Consider the following 13,947-nt stretch of genomic DNA (forward strand, 5'->3'; position numbering starts at 1 on the left):
AGCATATTTATATCTCCACTGCTCCGAACCTATACTATGTAGCGAAACCTGAGACAACCTGCCAGGTCTAACCGGCAGAATCATCGGCCAAAATCCGCCCAAAGCCACTAACCAGAAGCGGTCCACGTGGCTGTGCAAAACACAATTCCAATCAGGTTCTGTCCAGCGCCCAAGGCATCAATCCCCGATCAAATAAAACCCAATGCCATTGGAATTTTCCCATGATTCTCGAATACCGTATCTTTTACCCACAGAAACCTCATCATGACTTTCCAACAAGTCAAAACTTCCTGGTTCTCTCTACTGATCCTTTGTTTAGAGCTCTCTGTATCTTCGGGTATAGTTCACGAGGCATATTTCTACCACTTTTACTTTGCATTACTTATCCACATTCGCTTGAACCCCCTTTTGGCTTCATTATGGAAAGATGTCTCCGAATCCAAGGAGTTCATCCCTGTCGTTAATCCCACTTGGCCAATTTTATTAACATATTTCTTGTGGTACGCCGCGATACTGGCCGTGCCGTTAAATCGCATGGAGGTGTTCGTTCCAGTAGCGGGCCTTGTGGCACTCCTTTTACAGCCTTTAATAACTCTCTTACCGCCCAAGATATCTAGACTATCGCGCTCAGGCTTTTCATTCTACGACACTTGCCATTGTATCACATCACGACAGCCATACAACCATCAAGCCCTCCCTAGCGAAGCTCATATCCGCCTTGTGACGTTGCGAGGTTTTCTATTCTGGCGTGACGTGCAGATTCTGGCCTATCCATTGAATGCGTGCCCTACGTATGAAGCTATCTCATACACATGGGATAATCAAGAACCAACATGTCCTATTGTTGTCAATCGTGGTCGCTTGCTAGTTACTAGAAATGCTCGACAAATACTGTACGACTTTACACCTGCCTGTGGACAACGAATGATTTGGATAGATTCAATATGCATCAACCAAGCTCAAGATGATGACTCCCTAGCGGAAAGGGCAGTGCAAGTTGGGCGCATGTCCGAAATTTACAGAAGGGCTACCGCAGTGAGAGTATGGCTATCACAGCCCTCGGTGCCGGAAACACTGATTCCAGAAAGCCTTGATGTGCTGTTCAAGGAGTCGCTTGCTGAATGGATACATGAGCATTTAGTATCCGGAGTCTCCTTTCCACGATTACATCAAAGAATATTCACCCTGATTGCGCTGGCTTTGAGCGTAATTTACATTTCCTTCCTTCATCCGCCAACTCTATCTAGCGGATCTCTACAGCACATTCTCTCACACGACTACTGGATTCGATTGTGGATTATCCAAGAGATTGCATTTGGCCGAGAGGTCACCATACATTTAGGCCCTATGTATATCACTTGGCAGTCAGTTTCCAATTTTGCACACAAGGTACTGCCTGAGTGTTCCAAAGATGAATATGGTTGGGGGATTACCGCCTGGTTAGGACTGCATAAGTTCTACGACATATCGCCGTCTGATGAGGTACTTCGAGGCCTTCGGCAAATAAAGTTGATAACACAGCTTCGTTCCAACATTTCAAAAGGAAAGCTCGAAGACTTGTTAGCACTATTGTCGCTCTTGTTTCATACCAAGGCACGTGATCCCCGCGATAAGGTTTACGGCCTCCTCAGCCTCGTGCAAGAAAGGAGAGCTGGTCCAGATTTATGTCAGGATATCCAGGCGGACTACAATTTAACAACAAGAACTTTGTATGAGGGACTAGCTGAAAGGTATTTGACACAGACGGCTGCGGAATTCAACGCTAGGATCTTGCTCTATGCCGGAGTTGGATGGCCGAGGACGGTCGGTGGACTTCCGTCATGGGTTCCAGACTGGACTTCCATTTCAATGGCTCATACAAGGGCTTTTGCGACAGAAACCTTTGACTTGCAATGGTCATTAACGCTTCTGAAGTGTCAGGGAGCGTTTTCCTTCGAAGGCAGCACATTGAAAATAGCCGGCTGTCATGTGATAGACAGTATATCGGCCAAAACACAGGTCATTGATCATGACGACGACTCAAGACGATGGTTTAACGAGATTTGCGATGTGGTGGAAGGACAGTTGAGCTATATTCCAAAGAAGGAGATCGACCTTTTAGGAGGATGGAGTTGGTGTTATCGAAGGTGCCCCGGTCGATGGAGAGGGGCTATCTTTCGAGTCCTGATCGGGGACATCGAATCTTACTGGGGAGAAGCACCCCATCAAACGAATGTCACAACATTCGTACGGCCAGACACCTTCCCAACAGATATCCCGGGAGCTGGTTACGAGAACCCAAATCATGCTGATCCAAGAGGAGGCCGCATCGCGCTTGAGGCTAGTTATGATGAGTGGCTGAAGCTTCCACATCGTCAGCCAAGGTATCCGGACACGGTTGAGAAAGAACATCCGGGATGTATTCCGTTTGTTTCTCTCTCCAGACGAAAGACGCAAGGACTGAGGTTCGCCGTCTCTCAAACAGGTAGAATGTGTCTAGTTCCTCCTGAGACGGCTCTTGGAGACAAACTCATGCTTTCTGAACATTTGCGAACCCCTTATCTGATCCGGCCTATGAAAGGGGAAAAGGAATATCAGCTTGTAGGACACTGTATCGCGTTGGGCCTTATGGGTGATCGCGACTGGAATCATTACAATGCGACTGGGGGCGTTAACCCAGAAGGTTATAACTTTGAGGCCTGTAAAAAGGAGGTCATTACGATTTATTAAAGTTTTTCTGGGACCTCTACTAGCTTTAAGAGAGTTTTCTCCCCTATTTGCATTAAGCATCAACATCCCACTAGCTGCATCGAGACCTCTGACTAAAGCTGCCATGACTGGTCGTGTCATTGGATCTCAAAAGCGCTCTTGCCATCTACGTCAGTGAACGATACGCATGATCTCCAATTCTCTTCCAACCAGATGCATCGCAACAAATGGAAACCAATTGTACGTAAATCCGTCACCGGCCCGCCTCCCGGATCACCAGTCGGCAAAGGCGGGTTGTCTAACGAGCTAGCCCAGCCACAATCCACAAGATAATTAAAGATTCATTGGTCTGGACCAAGCCACTCCTCAGAGGCTGAAAAGAGACCAATAAACTTCAAGCCGGTCTACATATGAAACGTGGTGCAATTTACCTAGTGTTAAGCTATGAGGTAAAATTGTCAGGGTGGTCGAGTCAAGATTCTGGTGACTCTTGACCAGAAAGTTGTTGCAAGTCTGGCTGTGGTAAATTGAATTGAGTGAAGATCATCGGCTTAACGAAGTCAATTACTTAACGAGGCAAAAGATATGGTTAGGAGCTCTGTTGATTACCCGTTTGGGCATGTCGATCATACAGACATTACTCAATTGAGAAGCTTATGAGTCAAAAGTGATCGATCATGAATCGATCGGCTTATTCTCCGCTTTCTCCCGCGATCTAGATTCCCGAGCGGAGATCCATGACTCGCCAATCCCGAAAGAGATCGGCACTCCTCAATCGTGAGGAATTTGTTTCCTTCACTCGTGAAACAAACGCCGCTTCAAAGAATACTTACTACCAATGTGCATTTCATTCATAAGACACGGTATGGAAATGTTGTTAGGGTTGAGTATTACACGGATCATGTGCGCAGTACAGAGGGTGAAACAAATCTACCTCTGGTCGGACTATCAGCCCTATTCCTTTCCGGGCTCTAGTCATATGCACCCACGAATCTTTAGAGCCGCTTGGATCCGATGTGATAGGGGCATCTGTGTTAGCTTGTAGTCCATGCAGCTCTAGCTTCTGTAATAAAGATGGAGGTGTCCTCTCTTTTCTTCCGTTATTCCCCTGCTCTGTTCTGCTTTTGTCAGTCTGGTTGTAAAATATGCCTCAGATTGAAGATAGGCCGTCGGTATGTTACTTTGGCTATAGCTGTTGGAAGTGGCTGATGTGATTAGTTCATCATCGAGTCGTGGACGCTTTATGTCTTCGGTACGCTTATTCTCTTCTCGCGCTTCGCAGTTCGTTTCAAGACTGTTGGGTGGAGGGGTCTACAAGGCGATGATTTCTTTTCTGCTCTTGTCCTCATATTCTACGCTGTAGATGCATTTACGGTGCATCTCATCTGTAAGACTCCATGACTTACACCACCAGTTTTTTCTCTAACTGTACAGACTACCTCGGCACTAACATCGAAGCTGGCGTCGCAGCCAAGTCACATAGTTAGTCCCTTCAAAATCTTACAAATAACTGTAAGCTAACAATCCAAAGCTTTGACGAAAGATGAAATCCACGAATACGAGACCGGTTCTAAACTCGAGCTTGCAGCTTGGTACGCATACACGGCACTCATCTGGTCTCTCAAGGGAACAATGCTATGCTTCTTCTCGAGAATGACGATTGGGACGTGGCATAATATGTTTGTCAAGACTGTGTCGATCCTGTGCGCTGTCTCGTACCTTGCTGTCTTCCTCACAGTAAGCATGCTCCCTATCGAGGTTGGGTTCAGGATAGAGCTGATTGTTTCCAGATTACGTTTGGTTGTTTCCCCACTCAGAAGAACTGGCAGTAAGTCCATAAATCGATGTTGGTGAGTTAAGCTGACGTTATTACAGGGTTGTGCCTGATCCTGGAGGTATGTCACACTGAGCTACACGATATTGACTACGTAAACTAACAGCTCACACAGAGAAATGCTCCTTCAAAATGCAGAACTTTCTCGTAACAACAGTCCTCAACGTCCTGTACGTCAAACTCCCCCTAATTCCATAAACCCTCCTGACTCTCCAGAACCGACGCTCTCATCCTCGGAATTCCAATGCCTCTCCTTTGGAAACTCCAAGTCCCCTTCCGCAAGTCCGTCTCCCACCCCCTCCCCAAAGCCCTTCTAACATCCCCAGAAAACTCGTCATCGGCCTGCTTCTCTCTTCAGGAGCATTCGTGATAGCAGCAGCTATAACCCGCGTCGTCCTTACACTCTCCGCAAACCCATCTGCACTGACCATCAACGCATGGGGCGTTCGAGAAACCATCGTTGGAATCCTCACCGTCAACATCCCCATTCTGAGGCCGATCTTCTCAAAGTCCTTTTGGAATGGCAATGCTCCGAATGAGGTTACTTCGTCTTATCGGACCACGACGCACGGCACAAGGGGTGGTAATAGAACGCTTACGCAGGATATTTCGGGCCCGTATGAGCTTACGCCAAGTATTAACGACGGATCGAAACCGAGCATTCGGGGGAGTCAGGACTCGATCGTTTCAAAGACCGTGAGGATGGCTGATATTGTTGTGTCCAAGTCGTATCAGGTCAGTCATGACGTGAATACTTATGATGGAAGATCATGGTATGGAGACCGAAATGGAGCTTCGAAAGCATCTGTGCATGCAGAATCTCCAGTTTAGTCATTATGCAGTTGCAATAAAGCCATCCATGCATAAGTGAGTTCAAGTTGCTTGTGATTCAGACGGGCAAGATCAACACCATTTACTTTCATAGGTCTCTTCACCACATCTGAGCAACATTGGTAGCACCTTTCTAGGCTGAGATTGCATGCCAGGCATAGTTCTCTGTAATGAAATGAATGGTGGGTATCCATTCTAAAATATAACCTTTTGCGCTACATCAAAGTGTCTTTAAGCCGAAGCCAGATCCAAAAGAGTTTTCCCGTTTTTATCCCTTGTCAATGGCTTTGCATTGCCCTCTTTCAAGAGCAGTTCGACAGCGCCTAAATGCTCCCACTTTGCAGCATGTCCCAGTGCAGTCATCCCGGTATCATCTTCGACATCGACGTCAATCCCGGGTTCACCAAGTAGCATCCGGATTATCTCTTTATTTCCATACTGAGCCGCATGAGATAGCGGGGTCAGCCCGTTACCATCCCGCACGTTAAGGTCAATGTGATCCATAGATATCAGTTGCCTGACTATGTCTGTTTGTCGGTGTATGATAGCCCAGATCAGTGCTGTCCTTCCTTGCCGATCCTTCATGTTAATGGCCTGTTCGTATTTCAACAGCAGAACTACGATTTCCCATTGACTCCGGTGAGCAGCGAGCAGTAGTGGTGTATACCAGAGGTTATCCACCACGTTGAGGTTCACTTTACCTGTGTGCAGAATCAGGCGCAACATATCCACATTTCCCATCAAAACACAGTTATGAGCAGGTGTTCGTCCGTATTTGTCCTGGGTGTTGATGTTAACCTGCGAATGATGAAGGAAATATTTTGCTAAGGTTGTGTTGCCGCTCAAACACGCTAGACAAAGTGGTGTGCGGCCGTCTTTATTCTTCATGTCAACTCTCGTCTTCCCCATTGCGATTAGAGCGCCGGTGATAGGAGCTGAGTGCTCCTGAACGGCGTGATGAAGTGGTGTATACCCTTTGATATCGGCTATGTTCACGTCTACTGAATCGTTTTCCAAGAACGGAGACACTGCGTCCGAGTCTAGGGTCAAACAAGCCAGGGCTAGAGGCGTAAGCCCACGGCTGTCTCGGCTGTTGGCAGGCGCTTTTGCTGTTGTGAGAATCTCCTTGATCATTTGATATGATCTCTTTGTGACAGCTCTATGCAAGATAGTTTCGCCCTTGCTGTCAGCCAGATTGATATTTATCTTCTTTACTTCCAGCATAACTTTTAACTTGTCGGCCCAATCCTTGTCGAGCCACTCGTTGTCAGTCTCAAGAATGGCCATTGTACAATCTTGAACGCTAACGGCATCATCATAAAGATCAAACATCAGTTTAAGAGTCGAGAAAGAACTGTATCGAATAACCCAAGAATACGCAGGATCTTTCCCGTGTACTCTAGCAGTGACGTTGGCCACCCCTGTCCTCAATATCAACTGAGCAATATCGTCCTGTCTCCAACGAGCAGCCTGGTGAAGGGGGGTCAGTCCAGTCAAATCTTCAATGTTAACATCAGCGCGTCCGGTTTGCAGTATCACTCTTGCCACTTCGAATTGGCCGTATCGGGTAGCGAAGTGAAGGGGTGACATCCCAGCCCTGTCTCTGATATCCACATCTGCATTGTGTTCCAGGAGAAGTTTGACGATCCCACTGTATCTGTAGTTGATAGCCCACATTAGTGGAGTCCAGCCTTCTACATCCTTGAAATTGAGGTTTGTTTCTTTAGCTTCCAGAAGCACCCTCACCACGTGAATATGACCATACTTGGCTGCGGACAATAGAAGCTTTTCCCCTTCCGTACGATTTCCGTTACTAGGAACATTTCCCCGCACAACCAGATTTTTGATTTTCAAATTTCCGCTCGTCACTGCGTACGAGGTTGGTGTTGCTCCCAAGACATCGGGAACGTCAACCCACGCGCCAGCTTCGACCAAGCGGCGAACGACCGACAGGTGTCCATTCCAGATAGCATAGGTAAGTGGCGTTCGCTTATCTGAATCCAACTGGTTGATTTTGGCTCCTCGTCGAAGAACAATTTTCAAGGACCGAGGGCCAATCGATAAGCCACGGATTAGACGTTCCACAACACCCTCGTGGCCATTACCCGCTGCCCAAGACAACGCCGACCTTTGGTAAGTCTCGTCTTTCATGTTCAATTGAGAAGATTCAGTTTTGAGGATGTGTCTCACAACTGGTTCAAGTCCAAAATAAGATCCCACCATCAAAGTTGTGAACCCTGGAACTCGTCGGGCATGCCGATTTCTCCAATAAACTTGGAACCAAGCTAAGAAGCAAGAACCTCGAGCATTACAGATCTCTAGAGCTAAGCTCGTCAATTTTTTCTGATCATGAACTGACAACCGATTGAAATGATTGGCCCAGTGTTTAGCAGCATAGTTGACAAATAAGTTTCTCGAGGTGTGTTTTGAGGGACTTGAATTGGCACTATGCCGCCCTTTCGTCAAGTGGTCCAATTGAAGACACCAGACGCAGACATAGGTGAGGGTCAAGTTAGGATCCTGCACGAGTACTGATTGCTTCCAGCTTAGACTGGTAGGCTCGGCATAGTCTATAGAAATCAGAAACTCTTTAACAGTCTGATGAAGAAGGAATATTCGTGATTCGCTAACAGTGACCAATCCGCAGATGTCTCTAATCTTTTCTCGGAAGCGGTCTTCGGGCTCTATTTCGATATCGTCAATAGACTGGTGATGCTGCTGAAGCTCGAGGGCAACGACCATTTCCCCCACTGTAAGAGGGCGTTCTGCAGCGATGATGAGGTGTAACATCCTGGTTGCCTTGTCTTTGCTAAAAGTTCTGCACAGTATCCTTTCGTAGGCTTCGTTGACGTTTTGAGGGAGATGTGATGTGATGTTGACAATCTTCTCCTTGCTGATGTCAAGCTGGCGCTCGATCAAATCCAATGTCAGATGGGCCCAGAGATATGTTCGATTCCGAACACACAAAAGTTGTGTAATCAGTATCAATTGCTCGTCATCTGTGAGTGCCTGTTGGATACTGATTGTCTTGACTCTTTCCCTTATGGCAATGTCTATTTCTTTGGCAATCTTTCTCATCTCGGAATCGCTCTCGCCGCTGAGATGAATGACTGGCAAGTTCAAGTTCTCTAGTGGCTTGAAGCCCATTCCGATTTCGCGATAAGGTCGACTAGTGATGAGAAACTTTAGGTTCAGGGTTTTCTTGGAACCACAAAGTTCACAGAGCGCCCTAAAGAGCTGACTCCTCTCGTGCTCGTTGCATTCGTCAACTGCATCAATGAGACAGATGATTTCTGTAGCGGGATTGCTATCGGCAACCTTGATGAGAATTTGCCACAGTTCAACAAAGGACGCAGTTAGCCATTGGGCGTTCGCATCAAACTGTAAAAGGATCTCGTCCGATAGTAGCGTAGTATCCAGCATGAAAATTTGCTGAAGGATGCTGCTCAAGGCGCTGAGAAGACTCTTTTGATCGGCGAAATCATCTTTGAAGAAGAAGTAACAGACCTTCCTGGAATCTGTAGTCTGGATAACAGAGTCGACGAGATGTTTGACGAGTACTGATTTGCCGCATCCAGGATCAGCCGAGACCCAGAGAATCTTTGAAGCTTCTTGGCCAAGCCATTCGTGATAAAGATGATGAGAGATAAACCACTCGCAGGTTCCATGGACAGCAGAAGGATTCCGATCCTTCCGGCCACAATATGGAGAAGTTGCGAGGCGCTTCAGAACCTGGGCTTTCCTTTTCTTTCGGGATTGATCCTCTTCGTCGGAAGGTCAGCAAGAAGAATTTGAGGCAAGAACGAAGGAGGTTCCTTACCACTTTCCCCATTCCCACCAACAAAATTTACATCGCCATGAAATTGACTACCGAGGAACTGATTGCCGTTTCCTGTGTTATTGTACTGAATTCCTCCGGAAACATTGAAACTGTTCCCCCAAGTCGATACAGGCGTATCATTTCTTGGGCTGTCATCAACCTTACATGCTCCGACTGTTGCCGTCGTTTGTGTTGCTAGCTTGGTACTGCTTTTCACTGGTTTCCGAATGATGACATCAGGTTTGGGCCTTTCCGTGAAGGGGTCATCTTTAATCAAGACTACACTCGCCATACCTTGCCTGGCATGTCACGTCATGTGCAGCGAGGTAAGGTTGACAGCCATATAGCGAGTGCGGTTGCAGGCAGTCGGTACCTTTTGCTTTCCAAAGGTATTTCTGACGTCTAGGTATGGAACTGCCTCTGGGCGAGGGACGAAGCCTAAATTGCGTTGTGCGTTTATTCTAATTATCAATTACACTAATAAGTAGGAATAACATTGCATCGGTAGATCTCGATGAGCCACAGCATTTCAAACCTTAACAGCTATTAGCATTCAACAAAACCTGTTTTTGTCTTGATATTCGTTTAGCGTCAAGGCCTTTCAGCTGGAATCCTAGAAAGCCTTTGCCCGCTTTCAGAGGCAAGCACTTTGTGCGTTGTCATCGCAGGACGCCTTGCCGTGATAGCATCGATAGCCTGCCTTAGTGCTGTTTGCTGATTGGATCACCAAAGCCTCTTTCAACCCCCCTCCTGCGGTGTGGCACGGCCTCTTGAACAATGGCGAGCCGACAAAAGGAATCTTGAAATGTCTCTATAAAAATAACTACTTGTTAGACGGCAAACCAAAATAGACTGGCCCGTCAAAATTTCCAAAGAACTGATTCCCCGCTCCCGTGTTGTTATGCTGCGTCCCTCCACCCACATTGAAAATGTGCCCAGTTGTCGTTTGGAGGGATGACGTTGCATTTGGCGTTTTTCCATTTGACTCTAGCTCAGCCACAGGGCTGATAGTTGAGTCTCCCGTTCCAAGCATGGCATCCCACCGCACCAACTCCCCCAGTAGTCTCTTGAACCCGCTTTCCTCGGCTGAACCAAACTTGGCTATGTCAGAGTGGTTGGCGTGGATGCTAAAGACACTATAGCCCTCGAGGGAGGCTGATTCTTTGCTGACGATGGTGCCAATTCCAGGCATGGGCAGTTCTTCGAAGAAACAGGCGATTTGCAGAGGCCGACCCTTTTTGTCAAGATCGCGTAGCATTGATAGGAAGGAAGTTTGAATGAATTCGAGATATTGGTTGTTTATCTGTAAAACATCCAATATGTTGCGATTTGTCGATTTGACTTGACCCAATGCCCAAGCCGGTATCTTTGCCCAATCAGCAGCCCACGAGCCACGGTGCGGAGTTCCAAGGAAGGCGATTCCTCTGGTACAGTTGAAAATTTGCCCAAGGTGAGACTCGGTACTCTGGCGGGAGATAATCAAGGCTGTTTTGCAAACAATACCGCCAAAGCTGTGCACAACGAAAATAAGAGGTCGATCGAGTATGCCAGAAGATGCGCGTTCAGCGGCCAGGTCGTGCAGTAGATTATTGGCGTGGTCAATCAGCCGATTCGTTGAAGAAACAGACTTCTTCAAAACGTACGCGTCGTAGCCGTATGTGAGGAGACGAGCTTTGGACAGTCGGGATGGAAGCAATTCGGCAGGCCACGGGTTGGGCTGACCAGGAGCTGTCCAAGTTTTATCGCGATTACCTGACAGACCATGTATATAGCAGATGTCAAATCCGGCGTCCTCAGGACTGTGCCAGATTTTGATACCGTCGGGGAAGTCGTTGCGCGTCGTCTCCGGGGTCGCTACCCTATTGCTCGCTTGGTCAGGTTGATCCATGGTTTGTGGCTTGCGCCATACTTGTCTGAAACTCTTCATCGTTTCGAGGTTGATATTTAGATACTAGTAGTGACGGCCAGTACCGAGTATTTAAACGCTATAGCGCCTGGGGATGTGGCTGATCAACGAGCTACGGAGTTGCTACAGGAGGTTAGGTGCTGAGCCACATTGGAACTTGCATTTCAACATAGCCTCCAAGCACCTTGCCTCTGCATGGTAGCTCATTGACCAACCTCGGTAGCCTCCAATGAGCGATAGCTCCTTACGCTCCTCAGTTGAGAACGTAGATATCTATGCACAATGAGTATAAATTTAGCAGGCAATTAAATCAGTTTTATATTTCTTGGGTTGAAAACTAGCTTTACTTTGATTCCCGTGATGCTATACTCAAAATTCAGTCGTTCAATCTGGCAAAACTCCCAACCCTATAACTAAAAGAACAAAAGCATTCGCAAGCAGGCAACATTGCTAGCTGCAAACCCATCAAAGCTTCTCAACCTATCTCAAATACTTTCACTTCTGGCTGAAGATCTATTCATGCTCTCCCGCTCCTCAGTATTCTCAAACCAAAAACCATCACCTTTCTGATGATACGGCTTAGCACAGTCTTTACAGTAAGGACGGTACTCTCGTCCACACTCCGGGGCTGTCTTGGGAAAAGACTCGATAGCAGCCTCACCACCATGCGTGGGAATATTTACCTTATTGCAAGCCTTACGGCAAATAAAACATTCTAGTAGAGTCTCACAAACCGGGCACTTGCGACAGTCTTCGTAGAGGCTGTGCAATGGGTCGAAAGTCTTGCGGGGCCAGCATGCAGGACACATGATGTGGCCGCAAGGTGCAACAATACCGACTTTGAGTTTTTCATTGGGTGAGGAGATACTTGTTACGTGCAGTTCGTCCCAGCACACGGAACAGATGGCTTTCATAGGTTCAGCCTCTGCATCATCGGCAAGCATGTGCTTCCGGATGTTAGGCCAGAAGCTTTCCTCTACGACATCTTCATCCTCATCAGATTGGGAGCCCCCGATGTACTTTTCCGTTGGAAACAGAGGAACAGGAAGCTCCTTGAGTTTCTGGGCGATGTTCTTCAAGGTATTCATTATGAAATATTCAGTGAGAGGATTCAGCGTATTGATGGTGTTGATGGGGAATTTAGACACGATTTGCTGTTGATTGATGGGTCGGTGATATCTTTCAAGTTAGGAAAGGCGAAAGGGATTATATATGCTATTTAGCAGCGAGGAATATAGCTTGGATGTTCATTTGTTCAACAGGGCATTTTAATATTTCCTTGTGTACTTGATAACTTTCTTTTTGACCTGAAACCTTCTCCTTCTTCAGCAAGTGTTCCAAGTACATTGCATAAAATGGGTTACAATTCCGTTTGGACATTCTGCGATACAGGATGAACATTCAACAGTGTTCAGTTGAGCTCTATGTTCTGTCTGCCATTATCTAAATAATTACTTTTGACTCCGAGTTGCTTTACTCGTACTCGTCATCCACAATGCCCCTGCTATCAAACAAACCTAAACGCACTCCAGATTTCGGCCCTCTGGAACTCTCAAATTCTAGATCAACATAGTTCCACTTGCAGCAGACTCTCTTGTCTCTACGCGATAATCACATATTTCCTAGATCACTCGAATAAGCACGTGCAAAAGGGATAACTGATGGAGTTGTGCAAACCTTTCTCCTCGCTCTAAAGTCAGTATAAAGCGAGTTCCAAATTATCCTCGCGGTACAATCCTCTTCCCCGATTGTCGTTTGTGTACAATTTGGTTGTGCTGCAAGTCGGCCTTCGTCAGGCATAGGCTTCCAGGGCTTTGGTAGCGGCCAATCCGAAAAGTGAATTAGCTTAGCCTCACTATAAACCGCAGCAGGATCCCAAGCTTCAATCTCTGAACCAAGGTAGTGAACATGCTCCTCGTTGCGAAATTCGCCGCTGAGGAGGGCGTAGCGGCGGTGGGGAAAGATCAGAGCGCTATCGCCATAAAGCTGGTTAACAATTTCCATGTCGTATTCGCCAGGCTTTACTGATTTAACTCTTTCCATAATGCGGAAAAGTTCCGTCTCGGAAGGTTGGATGAGCATGAGATGGGATGAGAGGATCTTCTCGGGGGATATCCAGTATGCTCGGGGCATAGCCACTGGTGCAGTGGGTAGGAAGAACAGCTCATCCATATGTTGCAGAAGTGCAGAATCCGAGTCTATGGACAGTACGCGGTCATACTGCGTTTGGTTGAACGCCTGAAGCTTCGTGTACGAGTCCGCCCAAGTTGCTAAAATTGTTAGTACTGTGGTCAAGATAACGAAAGTGTTTCTTACCCTCGCCAGCCCAATGGGTCTGGATAGTAATTGGTACAATCTTAACACTATACTCATCCCGTGCCTTATCAATCAAATAGACGTCGCTTGAGTTTTCCATATCTGGCTCAAGCATGCTTGCGGGGACCATCATGACTCGATCGGCTTGACTGCCAAGACGCTGTAGAGCTTCGAAGAACATGACTGAATTGCAAAGATATTCGCTATTAGTGACATATTGTGTATATGCGAAGCGTGACCAGTCGACACCAAATGAAGTTTGGCGTGATGATTGAAAAGCTGATGAGGCTGTGAAATCTTGGTACTGGTTGAAAAGGGAAAAGAATACAAAGATAGTGAGAACAGCGATGGGCGTCAAACGAGTGCGTTTGGATGCCATGATTGATGATGCAGAGGAAATAACAAGATCTGATGAAGTTGGGTTAAACGAATGCCATTTTTCAGAGGATAGTAACCCTGGGTTGGTATAATGAGTTCAGCTCTTTCACTTTAAGGAGAAGGATGCATAGGCACATATCTTACAAAGCGCCTTTATCAAAGAACAAGGTTTCA

The 13,947-nt window shown here is 46.9% G+C and overlaps 6 protein-coding genes across 6 annotated transcripts; 2 read left to right on the forward strand and 4 right to left on the reverse strand.

The window, feature by feature from the left end:
• Positions 1 to 264: 264 nt before the first annotated feature.
• On the forward strand, positions 265 to 2,709 carry FMAN_10734 (uncharacterized protein; the record flags this gene model as incomplete). Its single annotated transcript, XM_041823770.1, has 1 exon — positions 265 to 2,709. One exon carries the CDS (start codon positions 265 to 267, stop codon positions 2,707 to 2,709), a length of 2,445 nt encoding a protein of 814 aa, XP_041689317.1.
• Positions 2,710 to 3,833: 1,124 nt separating this feature from the next.
• On the forward strand, positions 3,834 to 5,353 carry FMAN_10733 (uncharacterized protein; the record flags this gene model as incomplete). The annotated part of the gene is made up of 9 exons (XM_041823771.1): positions 3,834 to 3,860; positions 3,907 to 4,075; positions 4,123 to 4,170; positions 4,220 to 4,425; positions 4,479 to 4,516; positions 4,564 to 4,583; positions 4,638 to 4,692; positions 4,739 to 4,804; positions 4,849 to 5,353. 9 exons carry the CDS (start codon positions 3,834 to 3,836, stop codon positions 5,351 to 5,353), a joined length of 1,134 nt encoding a protein of 377 aa, XP_041689318.1.
• A 231-nt stretch (positions 5,354 to 5,584) lies between these two features.
• FMAN_10732 (uncharacterized protein) lies at positions 5,585 to 9,465 on the reverse strand (the record flags this gene model as incomplete). The annotated part of the gene is made up of 2 exons (XM_041823772.1): positions 5,585 to 9,117; positions 9,174 to 9,465. The coding sequence occupies 2 exons, from the start codon at positions 9,463 to 9,465 to the stop codon at positions 5,585 to 5,587; spliced, it is 3,825 nt and encodes a 1,274-aa protein (XP_041689319.1).
• Positions 9,466 to 9,996: 531 nt separating this feature from the next.
• FMAN_10731 (uncharacterized protein) lies at positions 9,997 to 11,061 on the reverse strand (the record flags this gene model as incomplete). The annotated part of the gene is made up of 1 exon (XM_041823773.1): positions 9,997 to 11,061. One exon carries the CDS (start codon positions 11,059 to 11,061, stop codon positions 9,997 to 9,999), a length of 1,065 nt encoding a protein of 354 aa, XP_041689320.1.
• Positions 11,062 to 11,564: 503 nt separating this feature from the next.
• FMAN_10730 (uncharacterized protein) lies at positions 11,565 to 12,167 on the reverse strand (the record flags this gene model as incomplete). The annotated part of the gene is made up of 1 exon (XM_041823774.1): positions 11,565 to 12,167. One exon carries the CDS (start codon positions 12,165 to 12,167, stop codon positions 11,565 to 11,567), a length of 603 nt encoding a protein of 200 aa, XP_041689321.1.
• Positions 12,168 to 12,690: 523 nt separating this feature from the next.
• Positions 12,691 to 13,774, reverse strand: FMAN_10729 (related to GNT1 alphaN-acetylglucosamine transferase K. lactis; the record flags this gene model as incomplete). Its single annotated transcript, XM_041823775.1, has 2 exons — positions 12,691 to 13,349; positions 13,396 to 13,774. The coding sequence occupies 2 exons, from the start codon at positions 13,772 to 13,774 to the stop codon at positions 12,691 to 12,693; spliced, it is 1,038 nt and encodes a 345-aa protein (XP_041689322.1).
• Between the last annotated feature and the right edge of the window lie 173 nt (positions 13,775 to 13,947).

This window comes from Fusarium mangiferae (assembly GCF_900044065.1).
Source record: "Fusarium mangiferae strain MRC7560 genome assembly, contig: FMAN_scaffold016, whole genome shotgun sequence".
Classification (NCBI taxonomy): Eukaryota; Fungi; Ascomycota; class Sordariomycetes; order Hypocreales; family Nectriaceae; genus Fusarium; species Fusarium mangiferae.